Source organism: Lolium perenne, chromosome 1 (assembly GCF_019359855.2).
Source record: "Lolium perenne isolate Kyuss_39 chromosome 1, Kyuss_2.0, whole genome shotgun sequence".
Classification (NCBI taxonomy): Eukaryota; Viridiplantae; Streptophyta; class Magnoliopsida; order Poales; family Poaceae; genus Lolium; species Lolium perenne.
Window position 1 is genome coordinate 217,624,835 of NC_067244.2, and position 26,157 is coordinate 217,650,991.

A 26,157-nucleotide genomic window follows, 5' to 3' on the forward strand; every position below is an offset into this window, starting at 1 on the left:
CATTCAGGAGGAAAACCATGGATGTGCGGAGGACAACATCCCTCCTTTTGATGGCGCCGAGAAAATCTTTCGCCGCCGCTCCTGGGACGCGGAGGCCACCGAAGAAGAAAGGGTGTCGACAGAAACTTTGATGGCTCGTATCCACGAGTTGCAAAATACTCGCGGCAAAGAGTTATCGGGTATCCAAATCATTGCATACTTTCTTAGGACTAGAGTGCAGCCGCTTCAGGCTCGCAAATATCCTCTCTGGAAATATGCCGGCGACAAGGACGTAGATCGGCTGTCGGTGAATTTGGAAGTCAAGGATTTAGAAAGACTTGTCCAAAAAATTTCATCTCTCAGCAAAAAGGATGTTGTCCCTTCTTCTTGCCGTGTGACGCCATTCAGCGCCTCCAATCCACTTCCCGAGGTAATCTTTGTCTATTGTCTTGTTGTTGCTTTGCTATCTTTTTTGTAACTTCATTTCTGACATCTCTCTCTGCTTTATTTTGCACAGAATCATCCAGACCTTGTCTCGCTTCCTCCTCTTCCTGAAGGTGGAGAAGTCGAAGAAAGGGCCATTGTCACTGATGACAATCAAGAAGCTCCGTCTTTTGTGAATGAACCCGTGGATTCTCGAAAATCTGCGGGATCTTCCGAAGGCACTGCGTCGGCACTATCTCCTCCTCCCGCTGTTTCTCCAAAAGGCAAAAGGAAGAGGAATGACGTCGAAGATTCCGGCACTTCCAAAGCCGAAGAAGTTGATTCTTCACGTCAGAAGGCAACTTATGATCCATATCTCGCATCCCTCGTCAGCTCGTAAGTCATCTTGATTTCCCCTTATTTCTGTAGTCGAAGTTTTTTGTCTCATCTTGCTTTTTATGCTATCGATCTTTAATCGCAGTGATGATGAGGAAGAAGTACCAACTCGTGACGTGGCTCCTCGGACGAGCGCGTCACGTACTTTACTTATTTCGGAGACGCCAGTTGAAGGAGAAGAATCCTCGCCTCCTCAACAAAACATCGTCACCACCACTCCTCCTTCAAGCCCCCTTGCTCCTTCACCAAAAAGGACAAGGGTTGAAACGATCATCGAGCCTGCCCCTCAATTGGGTAGCTCTTCTCATTTGCTCTTAGATGATGTAAGTTTTTGACTTTCCTGCTAGTATCTATATTTCCTCTGTTTACTTCTTTTTGTGCCTTCATATTTTTCTCGTACCGATATTTTCTTTCTCTGTTCTTCTTTGACAGCCCATGATCAAAGAGCTTGTTCGCATTGGATCCCAATTCATTGGGTACCGTGAATATGCCAGCAGGACTGAAGGTAACACAGAGGGATTGACATCTTTTTTGCTGTCATTATTTCTAATCTTCTTGCTCCTATTTTTGTCGCAATTTTGACTGTTCTTTTCTATTTTGGCAGAGAAACTTGCAGAGGCCAACAGGCTTGCCGACACTCTTGCTCAGAAATTGGAGCAAAGTGAAACGGCTCGCAAGAAAGCCGAACTTGATGCTAGCCAAGCAAAAGTAGAGGCTGATGAGGCCAAAGCAAAAGCTGCTAGTGTCGAAGAACTGCAGAAGAAACTTGATGATACTGAAGCTGCTTTAAACGAGCACAAAGCCGCACAGGACACCCGTGAAAAGGGAATCCTCAAGCGCTTGAACACGCAAAATCGTCGCTTCCTCGGTAACTTTGTTGATCCCTTCTATTTTTCTTAAGACTTGCTTTCTTTTGTTTTTACTTGCTGTCGACTAACATATAATTTCTATGGCAGGTCAAACAAGCCAAGATTTTGACCTTGAGAATCCCACCAATGATCCTCTGCTTGACGCACTGTCTTATCTAGAGTTTCATGGCCAAGAAATTCGCGAAGGCGTGGTGAATGCTGACGCAGGATTGTCGAAGTTGTTTCCCTACTTCTTCCCGAAGAAAGAGGAGCCTAAGACTTTCCTTGCCCTTGCCAAGGACTTCAATCCACCAGAAGATCTTGGACTGAAGATGCGCCAGGAGAACATGAAAGTTGCTGTTGAGAACACTATTGCCTTGGTCGCTGATAGTCAACAAACTGTTGACTGGATGAAGGTTGGCGACACCGATCAGATAGAGCAATCAAGATGGAGGTCGTTGATCAAGGCAGCCAAGCCCAACACGAAGAAAATTCTGGCCTATCTCGGGATCAAGCCATCTTCAACTCCTAGCTCATCGAGGCCGGAGGTCTAGTTGCATGCCTCTTTTTTTTCTTTGCTTTCTCTCTCTCTTTTGCCCTTGTCGCCAATTTAGCTGTGGCGACAATTATCCTGGTAGTCCTATTGGAGAACTTCATTTGTAATGACTATGTAATTTTTTCTAGAAATCAATGAAATTCCTTCTGGCACTATCATTGATCCTGTCGCTTTCTTTTCCAGTTAATATTTGATAACTTATTCGACCAATCCTTGCTCTGCCGATGCTTCACCTGCTTCTTCCTTCTCGAAGAAAATACTAGTCGATGATAATTCCCTCGAAGGTTCTTCAAGCAAACATTTGTCGGAAGATTTGCAAGAACTTCGACAACAACTTCAATCCATGAAGAAACAGACTCTGGCAATGATGGAACAATCTCGAAAAGCATCTGAAGGAGAGAAAATTGCTCTTCAACAGGCAAAGGAGGCCATCGCTGCGAAGGATGCTGCTATTGCTGAGGCTGCTGAAACTTCTTCTCGCGAGAATTATATGCTTCAGCTAATGAGCGACGCTTAGTTTGGATATGACAGGTATGTTTCCTGCTCATGACCGTGTTGGATGTTGTTCTTTTTATTCGTTCCTTGATATTTTGTTTGCTGTGCCAGGCTCTTTTCTCGGATATCGCTGCCGAAGACCAACGTGTTGAAGCTCGAATCGCTGTTTTGTCTTGAGGCGGCTGCGCAACATGGATCTAACTTTTGGGTTACTCCTGAGCGTACTCGCCAAATCGTTAGATTTCAAGATCGCGCGGCTCAGGTCCGTGACTTCCTTGACTTCTGTACGAAAACTTTATTCTTAGTTTATGGGACCATGTTCCCTCGGAATAAGATGCCAGAGACCCTTCCAGCTTTAATGGAAAAATTTCGAGATGCTCCTCGAATCCATGGTTTTGTGCGAGCTCAACTTTCTGCTGGCGCTAGATTTGCCATGATGATGATAAAGATTTGTCATCCAAAATTGCCCATAGATCAAATTGTTCCTACTTGCCTGGCAAAAATGGCGAAGAAAAAGAGAAATATGGGCAAGATTGATGATTTGGTTACTCCTGTTGCCGAAGATATGATGGATGAACTTCTTCGGATGGATTCTGAATTCTTCGTGAAGGGAAGCTATGCTGAGCATAGTACTCGTCCTTCTACTGAGCGAATAACCATAGACCATGTGCTAGGTTTCCCTTGAATACTTTTTCCTCTTCTTGCTGTATTTCCATCATTGATACATTCTTGTGTATTTGTAAACACAATCTATATTGTAAAGCTGTTAACTCTGTATGTTTCCTATTTTAAACCACCGAGCCCCCGGGCCTTTGGCTGGAGTCTATACTGTTTCGAAGATTTTCCCTTCTGTTGTAATAAGACATCGGATTGCAAGCCCTCAAGTATCTTAATGTCGAAGTTCTATATTTTTGTTGCGAGGTCCTTAGACCAAAGCTATAAGATTTTTGACGTGTAGACTATATTTATAATTGTTAGCTTCTGATTTTTATATTTGGCGAGGTATAAGTGTACCAAGGCGAAATATTTCGGTAAGTCTAGTTTGTCTATATTGTACGTATTTTGAGACTTGAAGGCGTTGAGCCCCCGAGCGTGTCGAAGAATAAGAAGTATATCTCCACTATCTTTATTATATTTGCAGCACCGCGAGCCCGCCTCATTAAAAACCTTTCCGGCCCCACTCGGTGCCCCGAAAAGGAAAAAAGTGCGTCTGAAAACTCGCGGGCGTTTCAGTACATTGTATTTTTACAGAGAAGGACTATATTTCAGCTCTAGGCGTAGAACCGCCTGAGCTGCGCCACGTTCCAGGGGTTTTTCTCGGGAGCCCCTGTCTTCTTGTCCTTGATCCTGTATGCGCCTCCTTCGATGACTTCCGTGACAACGTAGGGCCCCAACCATGGTGATTCGAGCTTCTCAGTACTTTTTTGATTTAACCGCAGGACCAAATCCCCAACTTGAAAAGATCTTGGTCTTAACCGTCGACTGTGGTAGTTTTTGAGGTCTTGCTGGTATTTGGTGACTCGTGAAAGTACTTCATCGCGAGCTTCGTCGAGTGCGTCCATATCATCCTCCCGAGCTTTTTGTGATGTTTCTTCGTCATACTCTGTTACTCTTGGAGAATCATGCTCTATTTCAATTGGTAATACTGCTTCGGCTCCGTGGACGAGAAAAAAACGGAGTTTCTTGTGTCGCCGTATTTGGTGTTGTTCGGATGCTCCACAAAACACTTGGCAATTCCTCTGGCCAAGTATATCGAGCTTTTTCAAGCGGTCCTAGCAGGCGCTTTTTGAGGCCGTTGCAGATGATACCATTGGCTTTCTCAACTTGTCCGTTAGTTTGCGGGTGCCCAACTGACGCAAAGTGCAATTTAATGCCTACTTCTGCGCAGTATTCCTTGAATTCCTTGGATGTGAAGTTTGAACCATTATCTGTAACAATGCTATGAGGCACCCCAAACCGAAAAACGAGGCCTTTCACAAACTTTATTGCCGACGCTGCATCCGGTGAATTTATTGGCTTCGTTTCTACCCACTTGGTGAATTTGTCGACAGCAACCAGCAAGTACTCATATCCTCCTGGCGAGGCTTTGTGCAACTTGCCCACCATATCAAGTCCCCATTGGGCAAAGGGCCACGACAATGGTATTGGTGTTAATTCCGCCGCTGGAGAGTGAGGTTTTACGGCAAACCTTTGACACGCGTCGCAGGTTCGTACTATTTCCTTGGCATCCTCGATTGCTGTAAACCAATAGAATCCTGCCCGAAAAACCTTGGCTGCAATAGCTCGACTACTTGCGTGGTGGCCACATATTCCTTCGTGTACATCCTTCAGAATTATTCTTCCTTCTTCGGGTGTTACACACCTTTGCAGGACGCCTGAAATACTTCGCTTGTATAATTCCCCTTTGATCACTGTGAAAGCTTTGGATCGTCGAATAACTCGCCTTGCCTCAACTGGATCGTCGGGTATTTCTTTCCTGAGGATATATGATATATATGCTTGCATCCAAGGAATTTCTACCATCATCACAAGCTCTTGGTCCTCTTCGTCCTCCGTGGTTTCTTTGAGGGGCGCCGAGGTTTTCTCTTCCTTTGCTTTTTTCTGCACCTTTTTCGGCTTCGTGGATCTCTCCGCTATTTCTTCCCAAAATACTCCTGGCGGGATTGGGAGGCACTGCGACCCGATGTTTGCGAGAACGTCGGCTTCATCATTGCTCAATCTACTGATGTGATTTACCTCGCATCCATCAAACATCTTCTCGAGCTCATTGTACACCTCCTTGTATGCCATCATGCTATCATTGACTGCGTCACATTGGTTCATAACCTGCTGAGCCACCAATTGTGAGTCGCCAAAGATTTTTAGTCGAGTTGCACCGCAAGCTTTCACCATCTTCATCCCGTGTATGAGGGCTTCATATTCTGCTTCATTATTGGATGCGTTAGGGAACGTCATCCGAAGGACGTATTTCAATTTGTCGCCTTCAGGTGATATAAGTACTACTCCTGCGCCAGCTCCTTCTGCTCTCTTGGACCCATCGAAGTTCATGGTCCAAGTTCTCGGCAGATCTGGGGGTCCCGTGTTTTGTAGCTCCATCCACTCTGCAATGAAATCTGGCAGAACTTGCGACTTGATTGCCTTTCTTTTTTCATACGTGATGTCCCGAGGGGAAAGTTCTATTCCCCAAAGGGAGACACGCCCTGTAGCTTCTGGATTGTTTAGTATATTTGAAAGAGGTGCTTCGTTGACTACTATTATCGGGTGTGCCGAAAAATAGTGGCGCAACTTCCTTGCCGTTGCAATTACTCCATATGCTAGTTTCTGGTACTGCGGGTACCGCTGTTTGGAAGGCGATAAAACTTCACTGATGAAATATATTGGCCTTTGCACTCCATGGAGTTTTCCTTCTTCTTCTCTTTCAACAACTAGCACCGTGCTAACCACTTGGGGCGTGGCTGCAATATACAGCAGGAGAGGTTTATTTTCCTTCGGCGCCACCAAGATTGGTGGTGTCGAGATTGTGCGCTTCAAATCCTCGAAAACTCTGTCGGCCTCTTCGTTCCACTGAAATTTCTCTCCTTGCTTTATCAGAGCGTAAAATGGTAACGCTTTTTCTCCCAACCTGGCAACGAATCTACTCAAAGCTGCGACTCGCCCAATTAGCTGTTGTATTTCTTTCAACTTTGTTGGCTTCCTCATAGTTACGATGGCCTGTATTTTTTCGGGATTAGCTTCGATCCCTCTTGCTGATACTAAGAATCCAAGAAGTTCTCCCGCAGGAACGCCAAAGGAGCACTTTGTCGGGTTCAACTTGAGGCAAAACTTGTCAAGGTTGTCGAAGGTTTCCTTCAAATCTTCGATCAGTGTTGACCCCTTCTTTGATGTTATCACGACATCGTCGATGTAGACTTGTACATTTTTCCCAATCTGTGTTGCAAGGCACTTCTGCATCATCCGCTGATATGTTGCTCCCGCGTTTTTCAAACCAAAGGGCATTGTTTTGTAGCAAAACACGCCGTAAGGTGTTATGAACGCTGTTTTGGCCTCATCGTCTTCTTTTAATCTGATCTGGTTATAACCAGAGTATGCATCCAAGAAGGAAAGACGTTCACATCCTGCCGTGGAGTCGATGATTTGATCGATCCTTGGGAGGGGAAAGTGATCCTTAGGACAATGTTTATTGAGACACGTAAAGTCGACGCACATGCGAAGGACTTTCGTGTGTTTCTTCGGCACCATCACTGGGTTAGCTACCCATGTGGCTTCTGTAGATATCTCTTTGATAAAACCAGCTTCTCGTAGTCGATCGATTTCTGACAGCATGGCCTTGCGGTTTGGTTCCGAAAAACGCCGCAAGGGTTGTTTGATTGGTCTCGCTAGTGGATCCAAGTTTAGGTGGTGCTCGGCAAGTTCCCTGGGTACTCCTGACATGTCAGCTGGACACCATGCGAAGATTTTCCAGTTCTCACGGAGGAACTCGACGAGCGCGCTTTCCTATGCGAGGTCCATGTCGTTTGCGATGGACGTCGTCTTTTTCGGGTCTGTCGGGTGAATCTGCACCTCCTTAGAATTTTTCTCGGTGTTGAAAGTTGATTCTTTATTTGGCCTTCCAACGTCTGGCAGCACGTCGTAATCAGTCATACTCCTTGACGCCAGATACTCAGCTTGCATCCCGAAAGTTTCTGATATCCGATGAAAATCCTTATCGCACTTATCGGCTAAGGCGAAGCTTCCTTTAACTGTGATTGGTCCCTTAGGTCCAGGCATCCTCCACAACAGGTATGTATAATGTGGTACCGCCATAAATCTAGCATATGCTGGTCGTCCCAACAGAGCGTGGTACTGCGACGGAAAATCCACGACTTCAAATTCCAGCTTTTCGATTCTATAATTCTCTCGGGTTCCAAACTGAACGTCGAGATTAATCTTCCCCAATGGATAACTTGGTTTCTCCGGTGTGATACCATGGAACCTCGTGTCTGTTGGCTTCAAGTTTGCTAGGGATATGTTCATCTTCCTCAATGTATCTGCATACATAAGGTTTAAGCTGCTGCCGCCATCTATGAACACTCGAGAGACATCAAATCCTGCAATAACTGCTGGTAAGATAAGTGCCGATCGCCCTGGTCGAGGTACTTGCTGCGGATGATCTGCTATGGTGAAGCCAATATCTTTCCCTGACCAATTAAGATACTCGACTGTTGGTGGAGGCATTTTTTCTGCCATGAACACCTGTCGTGAGATTACTTTCTGAGCTCTATTGGATGGCCTTCCCTTCTGAATCATCGACACCGCTCCGTTGGAGTTAGGATCAACGTAAGGTGGTGGTGGAGGTGCTGCCGCTATTCTGAGCTGATGTCGGTTGTCTTCTGTAATCGCGGGAGGAGGTGGCAAGTGAATCTCGCTCCTGGGTTCTCGAGGATTTCTCTGTGCTGCTCGAGCGTTAGCGTGCTCTGCCCACCTTAACATTGCCTGGAAATTGCGACAATCTTTCTGCAGATGTCCTGACTGTCTTTTTCCGTTGCTGTCGAGGAAAAAGTGCATCTGACACGGCCCATTCATCATCTCTTCGGGAGACACGAAAGGCCTCGGGAACCTAGACCCGCTATTTTGCTTGTTGTTTCGAGAATCGTCTCTATTATCGCCTCGCTGCTCATTGCTTCTCTAATAATCATCTCTGTTGTTTCCTCCTGTGTTTGCCCGAAAACCTGCCGAAATTTGTCCTGGAGCATCATAGTTCGGGTACTGCCGAGGAAATCGTCGCCTCGGTTGATAATTTCGACCACGGTCCTCCTCTAGCGACCTGTGTCGTTTATTGTGGACAGCATCTTCTCCATCTGCCGATTTGTTTGCTATTTCCATTAACGCGGATACTGTCTTTGGGTTGGTCCTTCCCAAGTCCTCGACAAAATCTGCACGCCTGATTCCTGCGACAAACGCATCTATCGCTCTCTCGTCAGATATATTTTCTGCCGAGTTTTTGATGATGTTCCACCTTTGGATATATTTTCTCATTGGCTCGTCCAGCTTTTGTCGACATGCTCTCAACTCCTCTAACGACGCGAGTTTTTTGCATGTGGACCGGAAATTCTTGACGAACACGTCCTCGAAGCTTTCCCAGCTGTCGATAGATCCTGGAGGAAGTTTCTTTATCCAAGATCGTGCGGCTCCACTCAAATGCACCTGGATGCTTTGCATAGCTGTTGCCCTGGTTCCTCCTGTGAGCTTCACCGTCTCGAGATAATCAACTAGCCAGTCCTCTGGATCTTGAAGGCCGTCGAATTTCTTGAAGTTGTCAGGTAACTTGAATCCTGAAGGGACTCGAGTTTTTCGGACTCTCCTCGTGAAGCACGGCAAGCCACACATATCCTCGTCGTTTAGCTCTGCGGATTGTCGATGTTCCCTTCTGCTTTGCCGCGCTCTGTCGACCCTTGCTTGTGCTGCCGTGTCTCTTGCTCCACTTGGTCCTTCAGGGGCTGCCGCTGCTGCTGCTGCAGGTCGTGGACTATTTTGCCTTGCCGCTCCTTCGGGAGGCGTTGATACAAACGCTGTCCCCATAGCTCCAACTCCTGCTATCGCCATATTGTATAGTGTTTCCCTTGGATCTCCTGGAGGTGGTTTAGATACGAGGATAAAAGCATGTGTCGCCATATACCTAGCCTCTGGTGTCTTAGGGATGATGTTTCCTCTTGTGTCTATTGACATAAAGGACATGTCGAGGTTTTGGACAAGGTGCTCTCTTTCTGCTTCGGGTATGTGTTGTAACCTTGATCTCGCTCTGTTCCGAGCCTCCCTGTGGCTATCACCCGAAGTTCTAGATTGTCGACTCAAATCTGCTCTTCTCCTGCTGGATGCAGAAGCTGCCTCCTTTCTTCTGTTTAACTCAGCTGTCTGTTTTTCCAATTCCCTTGCCGCTCGTGCGAGCCTATATTGATATGCTTGTAATTCCTCTGGCGTGGCTGTAGTAGCCATTGGTTCTGAGCCGTCTATAGCTCTCGCGGCTCTATCCCATGCTGCTTGCGGGAGTTGAACTCTGTGTCGCGGCTGTGGCCCGACATATTTATTGCCCAAGCCTCGTCGCAGATCAGAGGGATCGACGTATGGATTTCCCAGATCGTCGAAAGCCTCAGATGTTTCCTCTTGGTCATTGCTTGGCTCTCCAATGACATAAATCTTGCCCACTGTAGTAGATTTGTCGATGAAGTCGTAACTGTCGACACTGCTTGAGCCATCGCTTATATATGAGTCCGCAGATGACTCAAACGACATGTCATTGAAGATCTTGGCGAGTTTCTCTCTTGCTCTGGTGCTGACGTAGCGTGTCGACGAAGTTTCTTCTTCTCCTGATTCGGTTGACGATGTATAGCTTGAAAAATCGGAATCGACCGCTGACGATCCCGACGAGATCGGAATTTCGACACGATATGATCCTTCCTTCTCGACGCGAAAGTGAAACCTTCCGAACGTCATCTCCATAGGCTCCGCCAGATACGCATATGCATCCAAACGGGAGGGTGGGTGAGGAACAAAATCGACAGGACCAGCAGCGATCTGTTTACCTCGATCCATTGCGTTGCTTGCGGTTGATGATGTCGAAGATCTTGAACGTGCCATCGAGATCAGATCCTTATGCCTCTAGTTCCCACAGACGGCGCCAATTGACAAGGTATTAACTTGTCAATGCCTATGGATTGTAGGCTAGGGTTTAGTTGGAAGTAGAGGGCAAGTAGATCTCGAAGGTTTCAGCCGAAAAGTACTCGATGATTATGAAAACTAGGGTTTGTAAACAATGATTCGATGATTTCTGCGTCCCTCGACTCCCCCTTATATAGGAGGTGGAGCCGAGAGATTCGTGCCGTACAAGTTACAGAGTCCGGGAAGGTTTCTAACTCATCCCGCAAGATTACAAATAAGACTTTCTATTACAACTCTAGCTTTCCTTAATAATATCTTGGGCTTCCGAATCTTCTTATTCTTCGGGTAGTGGGCCTTCAGTAAACCCCGGGTACTATCTCCGGCAGGCCCATTTGGGATGCCTATGTCAGTCGCCGAGTCGTCCGCCGGGGGCAGAGGACTCACCGACCACCACCAAGCGCGACCACGTCAACGAAGAAGCCGGATCCGCGGTCTTCGGATTCACCCCCGCCGCCGGCCGCATCGCCGAAGCCTCACTCGGCCACCGCAGCCCTTGCCAATGCAGCCGGCGCGACGCGCCGCAGAAACAGCCGCCCGAGGCCGCCGCCCCGGATCCCACCCTGGATCCCACCACGGAGGCCGCCGACCAGCCCCGCTGCCTGCCGATGTCCCCGCCGCAGATCCAGCGTCACCTCCGCGCGCGCGACGTGAGAGGGAAACCTGCCGCCGCCGAGAGCTTCACGAGCTTTGCCCGCACGCGCGTGCCGGCGGCGGCAGGGAGGAGGGAGATCGGAGGGGGAGACGGCGGCGGCGGCGCTAGGGTTCCGCCCGAGTCGCCCGGTGCGGGGGGCGACGCGGGGAACTTCATGGAAAACGCTTCTGGCCGCCGGGCGACCGGTGGAGGCGCGGGATCCTTCAAGTGGTGGCTACTGGGTAGGCTAAATTGTTTCTTCTTTGTGTGATTCTTACTGCATCATTCTAATTGAAATAAAGGGGAAATTAATAAAAGGTTGTTCATTCGTCCAACCATATTTTGCCATTGTCACAGTTTTCTTAGATGACTTCATCAATTTTTCTCAATGTTCAAAACAGCATTTAGTATACTGATAATCTATGATAGAGTTAGTATTTTTTCCCTTGCTCGTTCTTTTCTCAAGTTTCCCCTGCAACAGGTGGGGTATATTTCTAGTTTCTATAAAGTGCGTACCTCCAAACGTGCTTACTTTTGTGTAAAAACACAGAAGAAAAGAAATTCACGACTCTTCCAGATCAGCTCGACATGTTGCCAGATAATGTAAAGAAAGGCTTGTATTTTCATTGTGCAACAGTTACAAAACATTACAAGCGACTGATTATTTGAGGAAATCTAATACGGAGTAGCTGATGCACCTCAACAGGATACGAAATTGATAAAAAGAAAGAAAAAAAAAGAGTACACTGCATGCTTCATGTAGAGGTAGATGGATGTCACCTACATGCATGCTCGATTATTAAAAGGTAAACGGACGATGTCCAATTGATAAATGAATGAACGATGCAGCAGGACATGCAATTATGCATGCATGCATCGGAAGAACCAGCCAGGATCGATCTTGTCCTTGTCCTCACTGGGGGAAGCCATGCGGCCCAAACCCCTGAAGCGGCGTCTCCATTCCGGCGGCGTACCCAGGCGGCGGCGGCGGCGGCGGCGGCATCCCCATCATCATGTCAAGCTTGTGCAGCGTCTCCAACCCGCCGTTGGTGCCACCGACGGGCAACCCGCCGCCACCACCAGCCACCGTGAAGTGGAGGAGTAGCGCCTGCTGACGCAGCCTGTTGGCTTCGGTCGCCACAGCGGCATGAACCTTTGCCATCACGGCCTCGTAGGGCAGCAGGTCCGGCTCCCCCATCAGGGTCGCGTAGCCGTCCAGCCACGCCGTCGTTTGGCACCCCTCGGTGCGCGCCTTCGCTAAGACCTCCTGCGCGGCCTTGTTCCGCGCCTGCTCCGCTTCCAGCAGCCCGCGCAGCTCGTAGTTCTCCTGGTACGCATCGGCCAGCCCCTGGCTCAGCTCGCCCTGCGCCTGGTTCAGATCCGCCATCGCCTGGTTCAGCTCGCCGCCGTCGCCGTCGCCGCCGCCGCCCGCTTCCTCCGCTTCCTCCGTCTTGATGAAATGGTCGAGGACGGAGTCGACGGAGGGGTGGCCGAAGGTGAAGACTTTGTTGGCCGGGGAGAAGGCGACAACGGCCACCTTGGCGTCGCAAATGGTAGCCAGCTCGCTCGCTTTTTTGAACAGCCCCACGCGGCGCCTGGAGAAGCGTACCTGCCGTCCCAGCTTGCTCTCGATGCGCCGGATCTCGATCTTCTTCCGCCCTGTGCCCTTCGGCCGCCGCGGCGCCATTGCGGAATTAACACTACACCTTAAACCTTTTTGGCCCTCTCTCAGAGTGTTTGTTTCGGTAGTAGGTAGGCTACAGCGTTGGGATCAATCGGATTATATAGGCGGATGGTGTAGAATGGAGCTGAAATTGCCTGCCGGGTGCCAACTCATGCAGAGCGCAGATCCGAAATCCTGCATATACTGTCACGCGGATTCATTAATTCAGTACGGAGCTGGCCGTCATTAATCGAAAAAATCCAATTGAGCGTGCAAATGCTGAGCTCATCGACCACTCCTTGCTCACGTAGAGCCAGAAGAAAAAAGAGTATGGGATTTTTTTATTTTTTTGACAATAGAAGAGTTCATGAGGTCATTATTATTAGATGACGACAAGGATTAATTGTCACAGCCCCAATCCAGTAAGAATTGTGAAGGGCCAGATCCACCAACCACCATAATGCACGGTTATTAGCAGAATATCCCAAAAAAATGTAAAAAAAATGACAACACAGGTGTTGACCTGTCTAACATAATTGGGCGAATAAAGCCACGAAGAACCATCCATATCAAGGTATGATTATTTTTCATATAGTACTAGCCAGATGGTCCCCGCAAATCTGAGCGCAATGTCTTAAATGCATTGATATTGCTCGATAAATAATTATATGGTTTTATAATTGCTCAAAATATGTAATTCTAAACAAAATTATTTTGCGGACATCGCAAAAATATTATGTTAAGCAAATATGGCGCCCAAACTATTTGAAATTTTGAAGAATATGGCTCCCCTGCACAATTTTCGTCATTGCCATGAAGATTCCAAGTACCCAAAAAAGTTGTCGGCGGCCATGAAGCGAGTGGGGTGTTGGCGGGAGTCAATTGGCGCTAGCGGGAAGGGATCAACTCCAATCAAGAATCGATCGTAGATGCAACAAGAGCATGCAATCATTATGGTTGATTGTATATTACAGAGCATATGAAAAAAAAACCATATCTTGATGTGTAAAAAAGAGATGGCTCTTTATGCTAAATTAGCCTGCTATTTGTTTGTGCTAAATTCCTTACACGTATTGAGATATTGAGATGAAGGAAGCATCACATGAGTAGAAATATGAATTGTATAAACATTTTGACAAATAAGTAGTATGCATTTATTATAAATAAACCATATCACCTCATCGTACATTACTTGAATTTTCAGGACATTATGACCGATTGTTTTCTTACATAATATAGTAAAAGTAGACTGCCCCTTAATCTTAGCGATTAATTTTAGATATGACAATTAAAATAATATTGTCCTCCTCCAGCCATTGTCTAATTAGCCATAGCATGATCAGCGAAGAAGCTCCCCCCCCACGCCGAATAGCGCAAACCACTAACAAGACACAAGAAGAACAAGTAAGGTGCAGAATGAGAAGCATCAATGAAATCATACCAAAGCATCATACTACATTAGTTAACAGTAACTGCTCCACCTAGGAGCCTCCACAGCGTTTAGGCATCCTAAACCATCCGATACGCTCACTAAATGGCCTTGATCATTCGGTCGTCCCAGTCGTCCCAGGCTGCCTCTTAACCGCTGTTCACCGAGCGTTCCAGTCGGCCCAACATTGAGGGGCTGCTACTGTGAAAATTGAGCTACGCGTTTTGTTGTGATTCGGGCCGAGTTGTGTCCAAAGCCCATAACTTGTGACTACACGAAAGCAGATCGCGATCCCAGCATAGTTGATTTGATCCAGCCGGCCAGTCCCGTCTTCACAGCAGCGCCTCCTCCTCTTTCTCGTGACTCGCCTCCTCCTCGACCTTTCGCCTTTCACGCGACTCGCCAGCTCGCCGCCTTCCCTCCAACGCTACTGCAGTTGGATGCAACCTCTACGGACGGTTCCCCTTCAGAGTCTCAACCTCTAGCGACGGCGTCCATCGCAAGGTACGTCCGCAACGCGGCAGTTTTCCCGGCGGGCGATTCCAGAATATGTCCACAGCCAATCAGCCATGCATCGTCCAAGACGGTGGTCGCTCTTCCGCACTGCCTTGATGCCGAACCGATCCTTTCCAGGGCGAGGGTATCTCCAAGATGATGTGGAACCACATCTCACTCCTATGGTGTAACATCGTGTGTAAATCATTTTCGATCCCTAATAATGCTTTTAATGATCGTTGCCGAATTTAGCTTTCAAACAACGGTTTCGATTGAAGGCAACGCTGATGCTCATGGCAGTTTGATTCGATGTGATCGACTATGGCGGCGTGAGGCGGCGGCTGACAGTTCGTGGGCTGTCCCAACCCCTGTTTAACCGTGGGGGTATATGGTTATGCACAGGTAAGCCTGTACACTTTTTCAGCTGTATACTTTTTCAGATACATCACTTGCACTTTACAATGCAGGTTCTTGAGTTTTTCCATTTGATAGACTGGACAAGGGAAACAGATTATGTATGTGATTTGCTTGGATCAAATGAGAGGGGCGACATATTTCCCTTATTCATAGGAGAACTCAAACTCACAAAGAGACGGTCAAGGTTAGTCATGTCAGGTTAACTTTCTCAACCTAAAACTTATTTCCATGTCGTCATGTAAAATCTTTGTCTCAGCTCAAAAGGTTTTAAGGTAAATAATAGTGGCATTGGAATTCTGGTGTCTACTTTTAGATCTGATCATCTTATTGTGTAATTTAATTTTGTTTTCACGATGTTACCTTGGATGGTTGGACTACATCTTAAAATCTACTCTGCTCTGTCTTGATTACATCTACATCACTCAGGCATAACAAAAAGATGGGTTCCGAGCCATGATCATCTAATTGTGCTTGAAATTTGGAGAAGTTACTATAAAAACAATTAATTAGATGTGCTTCTTGCTGATTAAATTACAAGCTGCATTTTCCTGTTTCTTGGATGGAGGTAAATTTATTGTCCACATAAAATCATCTTAAAGTATTTGGCATGTATCTTCCTCACTGACAGCCACAGTCAAAATTCAGTTCATCTTCGAGATCATGCCCCGGCTCGCTGTAATCGTTTCTGGTGCCGCCGTCTCTGCAGTCTTCTCTTGGCCGGCCATTCCCAGAGTGAATGTCTTACTACTAATTGGTACTAAATCTTGGTGTGCTTAAAAATTCATACAAATAATATCCAGTGTTTGTGCAGAATCAGATCACTTTTTCATTATAGGTTTGAGTTGGATTTCGAGTTATTATTCATATCGAACAATCAAAGCGGGAACTTTTATTAAACATAAATTACTATGTAGCATCATATCAAGTTATCAAGAAGTAGCAGGTTCATTTTTGGAAACACCAGTAGCATCATTGTGCGTAGATATTATAGTAGATAATGTTATTCTCATCCATATATTCTACTACTGATTTATGTAGCTTATAGATTGTGGTGGTTACCGAGTTTGCAATGTGGTTTTGTATTTTCATATTGCAGCAAAAAACGGTAGTGTTCATTCTGCAAATATTGGTAGAAGGTTGTCAGATATACCTTATGTTACATTTTATTTCTCTACCAAACAACATTTGCTCGCCCTTTTATTTATGATCAGAAAATCATTATGCACTTCAACCATCAATTGTCGAATGATGTAAAGAGTATAATATATTATTGATATGATCTTCTATTTATGGTTATCCTTTTTCCATAATGTGATTATGGATCTGGACTTTGGAATTAACCTTTGTTTCCTTGCGGTCTTTCTGTTTGTAGGTACGATATAATGTAGATTTTTGGGGAAAGAGTTTATCCTGATTTTATATGACAAATTTACACTATTGAGGCACAAGAACATCAGGCGCGTGTCATTGGAGTAATTAGCTGCAGTCATGTTGCCTGATATATATGGGCAGAGGTGGGTGTTGCCTACCTCTCGATTTTGATGTAAAAGTCGTATGATGAAGGTATGCACGCCTCTGCCATTTTGCTTTCCCAACGTCCAAATCTTGCATGACTTCCATATTACGAGTTGTTGCCTGCTGCAAGATGGTACTGCCAATGCTTCATTAACACTAAGCGCTCTAGCATATTAGTTGAGGCCCGTAAGTAAAGATACACATGTAAATAGAAGGCCAAGGAGTCAAATGTCTCTTATGTCTTCAGTAGTTCAATCCAATTAGGGGTAATGATTTGTGCAAAATACTCTAGATTTTAAGTACATGATATCCATCGAGCAACATCTGCTGGTGATCTCATGTGCAAGACACATTCACTGTATCTCCTTTCGCCTGGTTTCGTAAATGGTGAGACAACTGGACCAAAAAAAATGCCCACAGATTTTTGCTTCAAGGATGCACTTTACTTCTCTATGGCAACTTCATCTAGGAAAAGAAGTTTTGTTTAAATTTAGTTTTTTACGTTGGCCCGGTGTACTTAAGTGTTATCTGGTCAGTAATCATATGTGCAAGAATTTCTGTTGTTATTAAATTGTTGCGTATATTAGAAAAACCATCAAAGTTACATATTGTTTCTTTGAACTATCAAACATACTTGGTATCAACACAAAGCGGATATGATCGCTACTAAATGGTTTGAAAGTTTCCACTTAGTGTTGATTTTGTGTTAGATTTTTGATAAATTTATCCACACGTTTAGAACAAGACGGTCCTCAACATATGTGGTCCTCGGAGATGGTCATTGTTGCATCTAACAAATAGTGTTGTATCTACCCAGCTATATGCGCTATAAGTTTATCTTGGTTAAATAAAACAATTGTTTCTCACTTCTATTATACTTACTAATGTATGTACAAGCTTATGCACATTTTATTTTCATGATTTCAAACATGATAAGAAAACAACTATCGTAAAATAGACGGGCGCAACAACGTGCGCCATCATGATCTAGTTATAACCTAAGAGGGGCATGCATATGATCATTTCCAAAAGTGGATCACAAGTTCATCATACCACTACAACTAAGGTATCATCCTACCACCGCAACAAAAGTGGATGCCCCTCTATCACCGCAAGGTCATCATCACATGAGGGGTTAGTATATACCACCTCATCAAAATATACAAACTACCGGAAGTTCTTGTTTCGTAGATATAACAAAAATGTATATCATCATCTTCAACATCATGTCATCCCCATCATCTCCATGCATGCTTCCCACCCTCATAGCCCCAAGGCCACCATAGGTCTACATTGTATAGTAGTACTTGGCCAGATAGGTCGTGAGCCAGGGGATCTTGGGTGGAGGAATCATGCCGAAAAAGTTGGTGCCCTAGGCCATGTTGTCGACGAGGTGGACCGGGCCTACGCACGTCGGCATCGAGCTCGAGAGCGACCGTAGTGCCAAACCCTAGCCTAAGGTTTCACTAATTTTTTTCCTTAATCAAGCCCACAATAGGGCTTGCTTTTGTAAATCCTCCATAATAGGGAATATGTTTAATTCAACTAGACTTATCTTGTTAAAACTTATTTTAATTTAAAAAAATTAGGGTTGCGTGACCGTGTTGAGTGCATCGTGCGATCCAAATGGATAGGAGGACACCTGCCTGTATTCGGAGGGTTGCCTAAACGGATCAAATCAAACCTAGAAGATATGTGATGTAGGTGGCCTTACCGGAAAATTCGTGTAAGCACAAGCGTCTGGTCGTTGAAACTGACCTGCAGCTCGGCTCTGGTCCAGGTGAAGCATACAAACTTGGACCGGCCGGGCCGTTCATCAGAGGAGAGACCATGTCCCAAAGCACAGGATACCGGTCAGTTAGGCCAGTGATCGATCCGCACATGCGGAACCGGGGTGAGGGATTCTTTACAGTCATTGCCGGAGGTGAAGAAGTGTTGCATGAGGAAGAAGATGAAGCCGAGATGCAGTCGCCGCCGCCGCCGATGGATATTTGTGCGCTGCTTACCCACTTGCCGACGGGAGGTGGAGCTCGAAATTTGGGGGGGGGGGGGGGGTGACGGAGGGGGCGTGGCGAGAGGTTACATAATCCTTCCTGCCCCTTTTTCGCTTTTCGTCGTTGCGCGCGGCAGCTCGTGCCATCTCCCTCTTCGTCCCCACTCGTGCAACGAAATATTCACTTTTGCATCAGCTCCGTGCGAGATATGCATGGCTCGCTAGAAACAGCCGATTCCGGCATTTCTTCCCAAACCAGACTCATCGGTGCTTTAAAAACCGTGTTGTGCAACAACATGGGGCACCCTGCGTGGAGTGGAGGGGGGTTTCGTCAGAGGAGAGACCATGTACCAAAGCACAGTATAGCAGTCACTCAGGCCAGTGATCCATCCGCGCGTCCCACAGGAATCCGGCCCACGGGAACACATGGCCACATAGGGATGAAGGGTCTTTCGCTTTCTCGCCAAACAAAGAATTCCGCAAGTAGCAAAAAAGAACAGAAACTATCGATTTAGATTTGATTCTGGCTTGCATACAACTCGCAGTGTGGATACAATTGCAATCTGAATCATAGTACTACTACTAGGCGACTTCTTTTTGAAAAAACTAAGCAGAGACAGTATAGTTTGGCGATGTCTGACGTTTTAGTCAACGTGTCCAACGGTTTCAGCGGGGTCTTGAAATGAAATCAGCAGCAGCACCTGGTTTCTCCTGGTGGTTGGTGAGCTCTGCTCACAGTCTGAATTTACAGCAAAAACAAAAACAAACATTACAACTCTTTGCATCAACTCCTTTCCTCGAGAAAAAAAAACCCATTGTCACACACTGACATGACTGAAATACTTCCTCTAACAGTGTGGATTTGCGCAGCAAATTGTTACAATTTGAATTACTGAAAGATCTACAGTAGAAGCTAGAACATACTGGCAGGCAGCCTCATGCATGGATGCTACTACTGTACTACTAATCCACTACAGCAGCCCAATATAGAACTCAGAAGAAGCAAGTTCAGCTCACTCTGCGTCTCCGACCCCACTCACCTACCACCAACCGCCCCCGCTCTGCTTCCACCGTATAAAGTCAGCGAGCGCCACCAGCACCACCACCGTCTCCACCAACTCCGACCAGAAACGCAGAGCCACAGCCACCACCATGGACGTCGCCGCGCTGCTCCCCTTCGCGCTCGCGCTGGTGGCGATCCCGATCTCGCTGGCGCTGCTCGACCGGCTCCGCCTGGGCCGGCTCCCGCCGGGCCCGCGCGCGTGGCCCGTGGTGGGCAACCTGCGGCAGATCAAGCCCGTGCGCTGCCGCTGCTTCCAGGAGTGGGCGGACCGCTACGGGCCCATCATCTCCGTCTGGTTCGGCTCCTCGCTCACCGTCGTCGTCTCCACCTCCGACCTCGCCAAGGCCGTGCTCAAGGAGCACGACCAGCAGCTCGCCGACCGGCCCCGCAACCGCTCCACCCAGCGCTTCAGCCGCAACGGCCAGGACCTCATCTGGGCCGACTACGGCCCGCACTACATCAAGGTGCGCAAGCTCTGCAACCTCGAGCTATTCACGCAGAAGAGGCTCGAGGCGCTGCGACCCATCCGGGAGGACGAGGTCACCGCCATGGTCGAGTCCGTCCACCGCGCCTCCACCGCCGGTAAGCAAAACCGAGATCGCGCCTCTTTCTTTTTTTTTTTTTTTCCTTCAGTACATTACTATGGTATTTTGGATAAAGCGAGGGTGGTTGCTGCAATAATGTAGAGGTGTCTTTGGTCTGAAGAATCGTTTTCGTTAGGCGAGTGAGTGGTCTCCTACTCGTGCATAGTGAGTTTGGTGATGGATTGGTCCCTCGTGTTGAAGACCGTGCCCACAACAACTCTTAGTTGTTCGAGAATGCCCTGCAGGACCAATTGTAAACGCAGTTTATCTGTCGGAATGCCTCACACGGGGTGCATCACTGTTGAGTGGGCACATGGCAAGCACGTTGTCAGAGTTGCAGCATAGTTAAGATGCACTTGAAAACAAGAATGTAGGTGACATGACGCCAATAAGCCGTCATTGGTCAACTCCAATGCGGACGACAGGCGTTGAGTTCTTTTTATTAATCCGCAGCGCAGACTTGATCTCCCCATGCTCATGGTGGTTGCAAGTTATGCAGTAGACCAGCACTCTTTAGTAATGTTTTCCCTCTTCTATAATGCAAATGTAGCGCTCCTGCCATTAGGGTAAAAAAATAATAATAAGTGGACCATAGTTCATATGAGATCTAGTACACATGGAGATGTGATTATACATGCCATTTAAGCTTAAAGTTAAGACAGTCTGTTGCTTTCCGTGTCACTGTTAGTTCAGGTTCTTCGACGCCACGATGGTTCTTGGTAGAGCAGTTTATCTTATTGTGTACTAGCGTCGGGCAGAGAATCTGCTACTTGAAAGAGACTGCCATTTTGGAGGCATTCTTCTCATTGTAATGACTAATGACCATTCTGAATGACACTGCTATTTAAGGTCAAGCATTCTCTTGTGGCATAATACCTGTTTAGCCAAGCCGGAAATCTTGACAAAAAAAATTATCTTCTCTTTCTATTTCACCAATGCAAAGGATGTAGGTCCATTTTTCTACAGAATCGATGTAACTAAAGGCATGCCATTTGGGAGAAATTTATATGTTGTGAGTTAGGAGTAACCTACCTTGTTCTGTTTGGCAACAATACCCTGGTTTTATATGTTCAAAAATCATAGCTTGATTTGTCTGACAAACTGATTTTTTAAATAGCAATGGGCCTATACTGGTACAGGTGCTAAAATGGATCAGATTGATGATAGCTTCAGATGTGACTTGGACTGCAATCAGTACAGCCTTTATTCCTTAGGCAGTTGGCATTTGGGCTATTGTTATCTGATTAAGAGCAGTCATTCCAGAACATTATTTCATCTAGTTAATTGATATCACAAGTCCAAAAAAATTGGGAGTCCGTATGTCAAATATTTTATCATGGTACTAGCACATTGAAATGGCAAGTAATTTTTGTTCAGTAAGTAAAGTGGGATGCTTAGTGTGCATCGGACATAAAAAAGTGGCAACACATCCTGCCTATTATATCTCATTGATGGTCAGTGGTCGTGGCACAGGCACAAATTACAAGTTGTTTTAAGAGCTAGAATGATTAAATGTCATTTCATGCTTTCCTCCTTTTGCCTCAGCCCTGTTATTTAATTTCAACTAATTATGGACCCTTTCTTCCTTCAAAATGCATCTGGCATCGCATTTTATTTCATATTCAATGTATGTTGCAGTATAAATGTAGCAAATTCATGTGAATGTAGTCTTCTAGCATAGACGTCTCTATGATATATGTTGATTTACTATAGTAATATAAACTAGCAGCTATCCAGAAGTAGAAGAAATCTGCTAATTTAGCTTTATTCTCTTCGGTCATTCTTTATCAGTGAACACCAGTTATGTGCCTAGTATGAGGGATAGTTTGTGTCAAACTTTTTTTTAAAATGGTCAACGGGGAAAAATCCCACCTGAATTTTCAGTATAAAAAGTGGCCCAGAGCCAGATATACAGCAGAGGTTTTGGGGATTACAGAGTAGAAGAAGGGGCAGAGGGGGAGACTACGGAGGCATAGAGCTAAGGCATAGAAGCCAAGTATCCAGTTTGTGTTAAACTGGATACTGCATGGATCCTTTGCGGCGAAGTTTAGGTTTTTGTTTTTGTCGTGGTAAACATTAATTGGTTATGCCCTTGCTTTTATGCTATGTTACGTTTTTGGCATAATTTAATTCCTGAGCTAGATTCACATAATGGAAAGATAGCATAGCCGGCATGACATATGATAGTGGAATAGTTTAGGTTTTTTCTCGAATGCATGTTGAACCACGTGGTGAAGCAGTTTTTATTACTTAATCAATTCAAGCCTTAAATCACCTTCCACTCTTGCCCAACTGTATTGTCTATCGAGTTATAAATTAACTATTCATATGGTTTTCAGGTAATGAAGGAAAGCCATTGGTCGTGAGGAATCACCTTGCTATGGTGTCCTTCAACAATATAACAAGGCTAGCTTTTGGGAAGCGGTTCATGAATGACAACGGTGATATTGACGAAGAAGGGCAGGAGTTCAAGATTATCGTCAACAACGGGATCAAAATTGGTGCATCCCTCTCAGTTGCTGAATACATTTGGTACTTGAGATGGCTCTGTCCACTTAATGAGGAGCTTTACAACACCCACAATGAGAGAAGGGATCGTCTGACGAAGAAGATCATAGAAGAGCATGCAAAGGCCCTCAAGGAGAGTGGTGCCAAGCAGCACTTTGTGGATGCACTGTTCACTCTCAGAGAACAGTATGACCTTAGTGATGACACAGTTTTCGGACTTCTATGGGTATGTTGGATGTCCCTTTAAATCTTATTAATTTATCTTCGTATATTCTCTTTTCCTTTTAGTTTCAGATGAGATGCCCTGCTAATTTTGAACATGGAACTAGCATATCAGTGCTGACATAGTTCTTCCATTCCTTGCACAAATGCTACATTGATTTTATTGCATCGATTTATTTATGGATCAAGGACAACGTTATTAAGTTTAGCCAGATTTAGTAGATAAGTTTAGGTGAGATGCCACTGTCTCAAGGTTGGTGTAAGATGCTGGAATTGGAAAATGTGTGTTTACTTTCGAGTTGGAAATTAGGTAGTGCTTTATCGTTACAATAATTCAACCACTTACCAAAAATGCTTTACAAAGGTTCATAGGCTATTCACCTAACTTTTGGTCACTGTATGCCTTGTCAGTTTCCTCTCTTGCAGCTGCATATGCTAAAATTTTCATGTAAAACTTGTTCATACCGGCAAATCAATACTATGGAAGTACATGATATATGCTATTTACTGAACCTGCAACCCAGATAATCTCATTGGGCCTTATGTGAGTTCTTAGCTCTTACTGTCCCAATATCTGTTGCTTATGTTCAGGACATGATCACTGCTGGAATGGACACAACAGTCATATCAGTCGAGTGGGCCATGGCAGAGCTGGTCAGGAACCCCAGGGTGCAGAAGAAGCTGCAAGAGGAGCTGGACAGTGTCGTTGGCCGTGATCGCGTCATGTTGGAGACAGACTTCCAAAACCTGCCCTACCTGCTAGCTGTCGTCAAGGAGTCTCTCCGTCTGCACCCGCCGACGCCTCTCATGCTGCCCCACAAGGCCAGCACGAGCGTCAAGGTCGGCGGCTACAACATCCCCAAGGGCGCCAATGTTATGGTGAATGTGTGGGCGGTTGCCCGCGACCCCAAGGTGTGGAACAACCCACTGGAGTTCAGGCCCGAGCGCTTCTTGGAGGAGAGCATCGACATCAAGGGCAGTGACTTCAGGGTGCTGCCCTTCGGCGCGGGGCGGAGGGTGTGTCCTGGCGCGCAGCTCGGGATCAATCTCGTCGCCTCCATGATCGGGCACCTCCTGCACCATTTTGAATGGTCTCTGCCGGAGGGCACCAGGCCAGAGGATGTTAATATGATGGAGTCCCCTGGGCTTGTCACGTTCATGGGCACGCCGCTGCAGACTGTCGCCAAGCCGCGCCTGGAGAAGGAGGAGCTGTACAAGAGGGTCCCGGTTGAGATGTGAGCAGCCTGCGCTGCTTGGCATGTTACGATTGCTGCTTTCAGCTAGGTGCTGGATAGAGCTCATGTTGTTGTAATTGTGAGGTGTTAATTGCCATTTGAATCTCAAAGTTACGGGGGTGGATTGATTCTAGCTTGATTATTTACTTTTCTTCTCATACAGTTTTGCCTTTTTAACAATATAACAACTCATGTTAGACAATGTATTTCCCCACCTGATACAATCCACGTAAATAATGTCTGAACATCTTATTCTGAACTGAAATTTGGAAACCTATGCAGATTTTAGACACTGGGAGCTTTGGAAACAGTAGGTTTACCCTGTTTTTCGTGGAAATATTTTCCTTTTTAATTGAGTGCGCCGATTTAGAGCTTAGGAGCCTGGTGTTTTGAAAGAAAATGAAAATTGTATTTAAAAGTTTTGAAAAAAACAGATTTTTTCACAGCTAACGTATATATATTTTCTACAAACATGAATATATCTGTTTTGTATATTGGGGTACATAAAAATCAGAAAAATGTGGCTCAATATAGGTAAGAGAACTCAATTTTGTTCTTCATATTTTTTTATAGACAACATGTAATAGATAATTTGATGGAAATTTAAACACAAATACTAGGTATTAATTTATTTGTACTTGTATTTCTTCAAAAAAAATTGAAGTGGAAAAGTAAAGTTATATTTTTTCCTGAAAAACAAGATCACTGTAACTCGATCATCATTTGGAGTTTGCGCTTTTAATTTCATTATCTACTTAAGGAATTCAACTTTAGAGCGGCCTGGTTGTAAATTTATCTCTCTCATTGTTAACGTGACCATAGCCATAGGGGCATAGAAGACTTCACATGCAGGTTCTTCAGCAAAGGGCCAAAAAAAAGCAAGAAAATATATGAAAAGTTTAAACTGCATCTCGCAAAACCGTGTCCATTGTCCAGCATGCCACAGGCGGGCCATGATCTATCTTTCCAACACACCCCAACTCCAAACGCTATGACCAAACTTTGCCAAATCATGAGCAACACCATTACATGGTATATTAATCTTGCAAACCGACAAACCATGGAGTATAATATTTATCTAATGCACAATCCCGCTATTTTCATATTTGCTTCAATCCATTCCACTGATTTCATTTACCACTAAGGCACATTCACTCTCGAGGTGCACTGGCCATGACGGCGCATAACTACATATAAGGATACTTTGGACTATTTCTCGAGGTGCACCAGCCATGACTACAACTTCTATAAAAGAAGCATTATAGAGCCTCCGTTTTGAGTTTCCGTACTTTTGAGTACTTCTAGGAAGCAACAACTTCAACAGATTTAACATTAGTGTGACGAGGGATAATCTAGCAAGTGGACACAGTTATTCATCTAATATTATCATTGATTATTGCACCCGAAGATCTAAATCCATGTTCTTCAAAGAAACTTGCATCAATGTTTAACTTTACCATCCTGCCTAAGGTTTCTTCCATTCTCCTATCAGTTATTTATATGATACTCTAACCATGTTTTCCAAGCTGGATAAGAGACCGCTTTTCTTTGCTGTCATCAACATGTATCATATCATGTGTGCAATGTATATAAAGTTGGAATGCAAAAATTGAGCAGCTTGATTAGTATCAAATTTTCCCTTACCAAAGATCATACACTTTCTCCACAAAAGGAAAAGAAGTTTTCCTCACGTCTACCTGGTTAATTGAGAAATACCAACATATGTACAATCATGAACAGTCTGTAAGCAAGTGTACAATGTGTAAGAAGTGGGCAACTTCTTCAAAGATTTTGCCGCGTAGCTCTAGCTTTTGTGTATGTTTATCATCGCATGTTGGCTAGTCTCCGCTTCCATCCCGCAAATAGAAGATGCAGGGAGTGCATGGTGTCAATCCTTGTTTGTCAACAATGGCTCTTGGACAGCAAGTTTTCAACCGAGCACTTCTACTTTTGTTTTCTAAAGTATCATTTTCCCTTCCATGATTGTTGCTTGCTGCCTCTTGATTTGAG

At 45.5% G+C, this 26,157-nt stretch overlaps 2 protein-coding genes across 2 annotated transcripts; one reads left to right on the top strand and one right to left on the bottom strand.

Annotated features, from left to right (window-relative positions):
* Positions 1–11,731: 11,731 nt before the first annotated feature.
* On the bottom strand, positions 11,732–12,780 carry LOC127318789 (agamous-like MADS-box protein AGL29). The gene has a single exon (XM_051349265.2). It carries the CDS (start codon positions 12,708–12,710, stop codon positions 11,937–11,939), a length of 774 nt encoding a protein of 257 aa, XP_051205225.1. The 5' UTR covers positions 12,711–12,780; the 3' UTR covers positions 11,732–11,936.
* A 6,767-nt stretch (positions 12,781–19,547) lies between these two features.
* Positions 19,548–24,305, top strand: LOC127318794 (cytochrome P450 98A1). Its single transcript, XM_051349268.2, has 3 exons — positions 19,548–20,180; positions 22,522–22,916; positions 23,504–24,305. The coding sequence occupies exons 1-3, from the start codon at positions 19,688–19,690 to the stop codon at positions 24,149–24,151; spliced, it is 1,536 nt and encodes a 511-aa protein (XP_051205228.1). The 5' UTR covers positions 19,548–19,687; the 3' UTR covers positions 24,152–24,305.
* The last annotated feature ends 1,852 nt before the right edge of the window (positions 24,306–26,157 follow it).

Coding starts and splice junctions, on each gene's coding strand:
- LOC127318794 (XM_051349268.2), top strand. CDS start 19,688: ATGGACGTCGCCGCGCTGCTCCCCTTCGCGCTCGCGCTGGTGGCGATC. Junction 20,181..22,521: donor CCACCGCGCCTCCACCGCCG/GTAAGCAAAACC, acceptor TATGGTTTTCAG/GTAATGAAGGAAAGCCATTG. Junction 22,917..23,503: donor CAGTTTTCGGACTTCTATGG/GTATGTTGGATG, acceptor GCTTATGTTCAG/GACATGATCACTGCTGGAAT.
- LOC127318789 (XM_051349265.2), bottom strand. CDS start 12,710: ATGGCGCCGCGGCGGCCGAAGGGCACAGGGCGGAAGAAGATCGAGATC.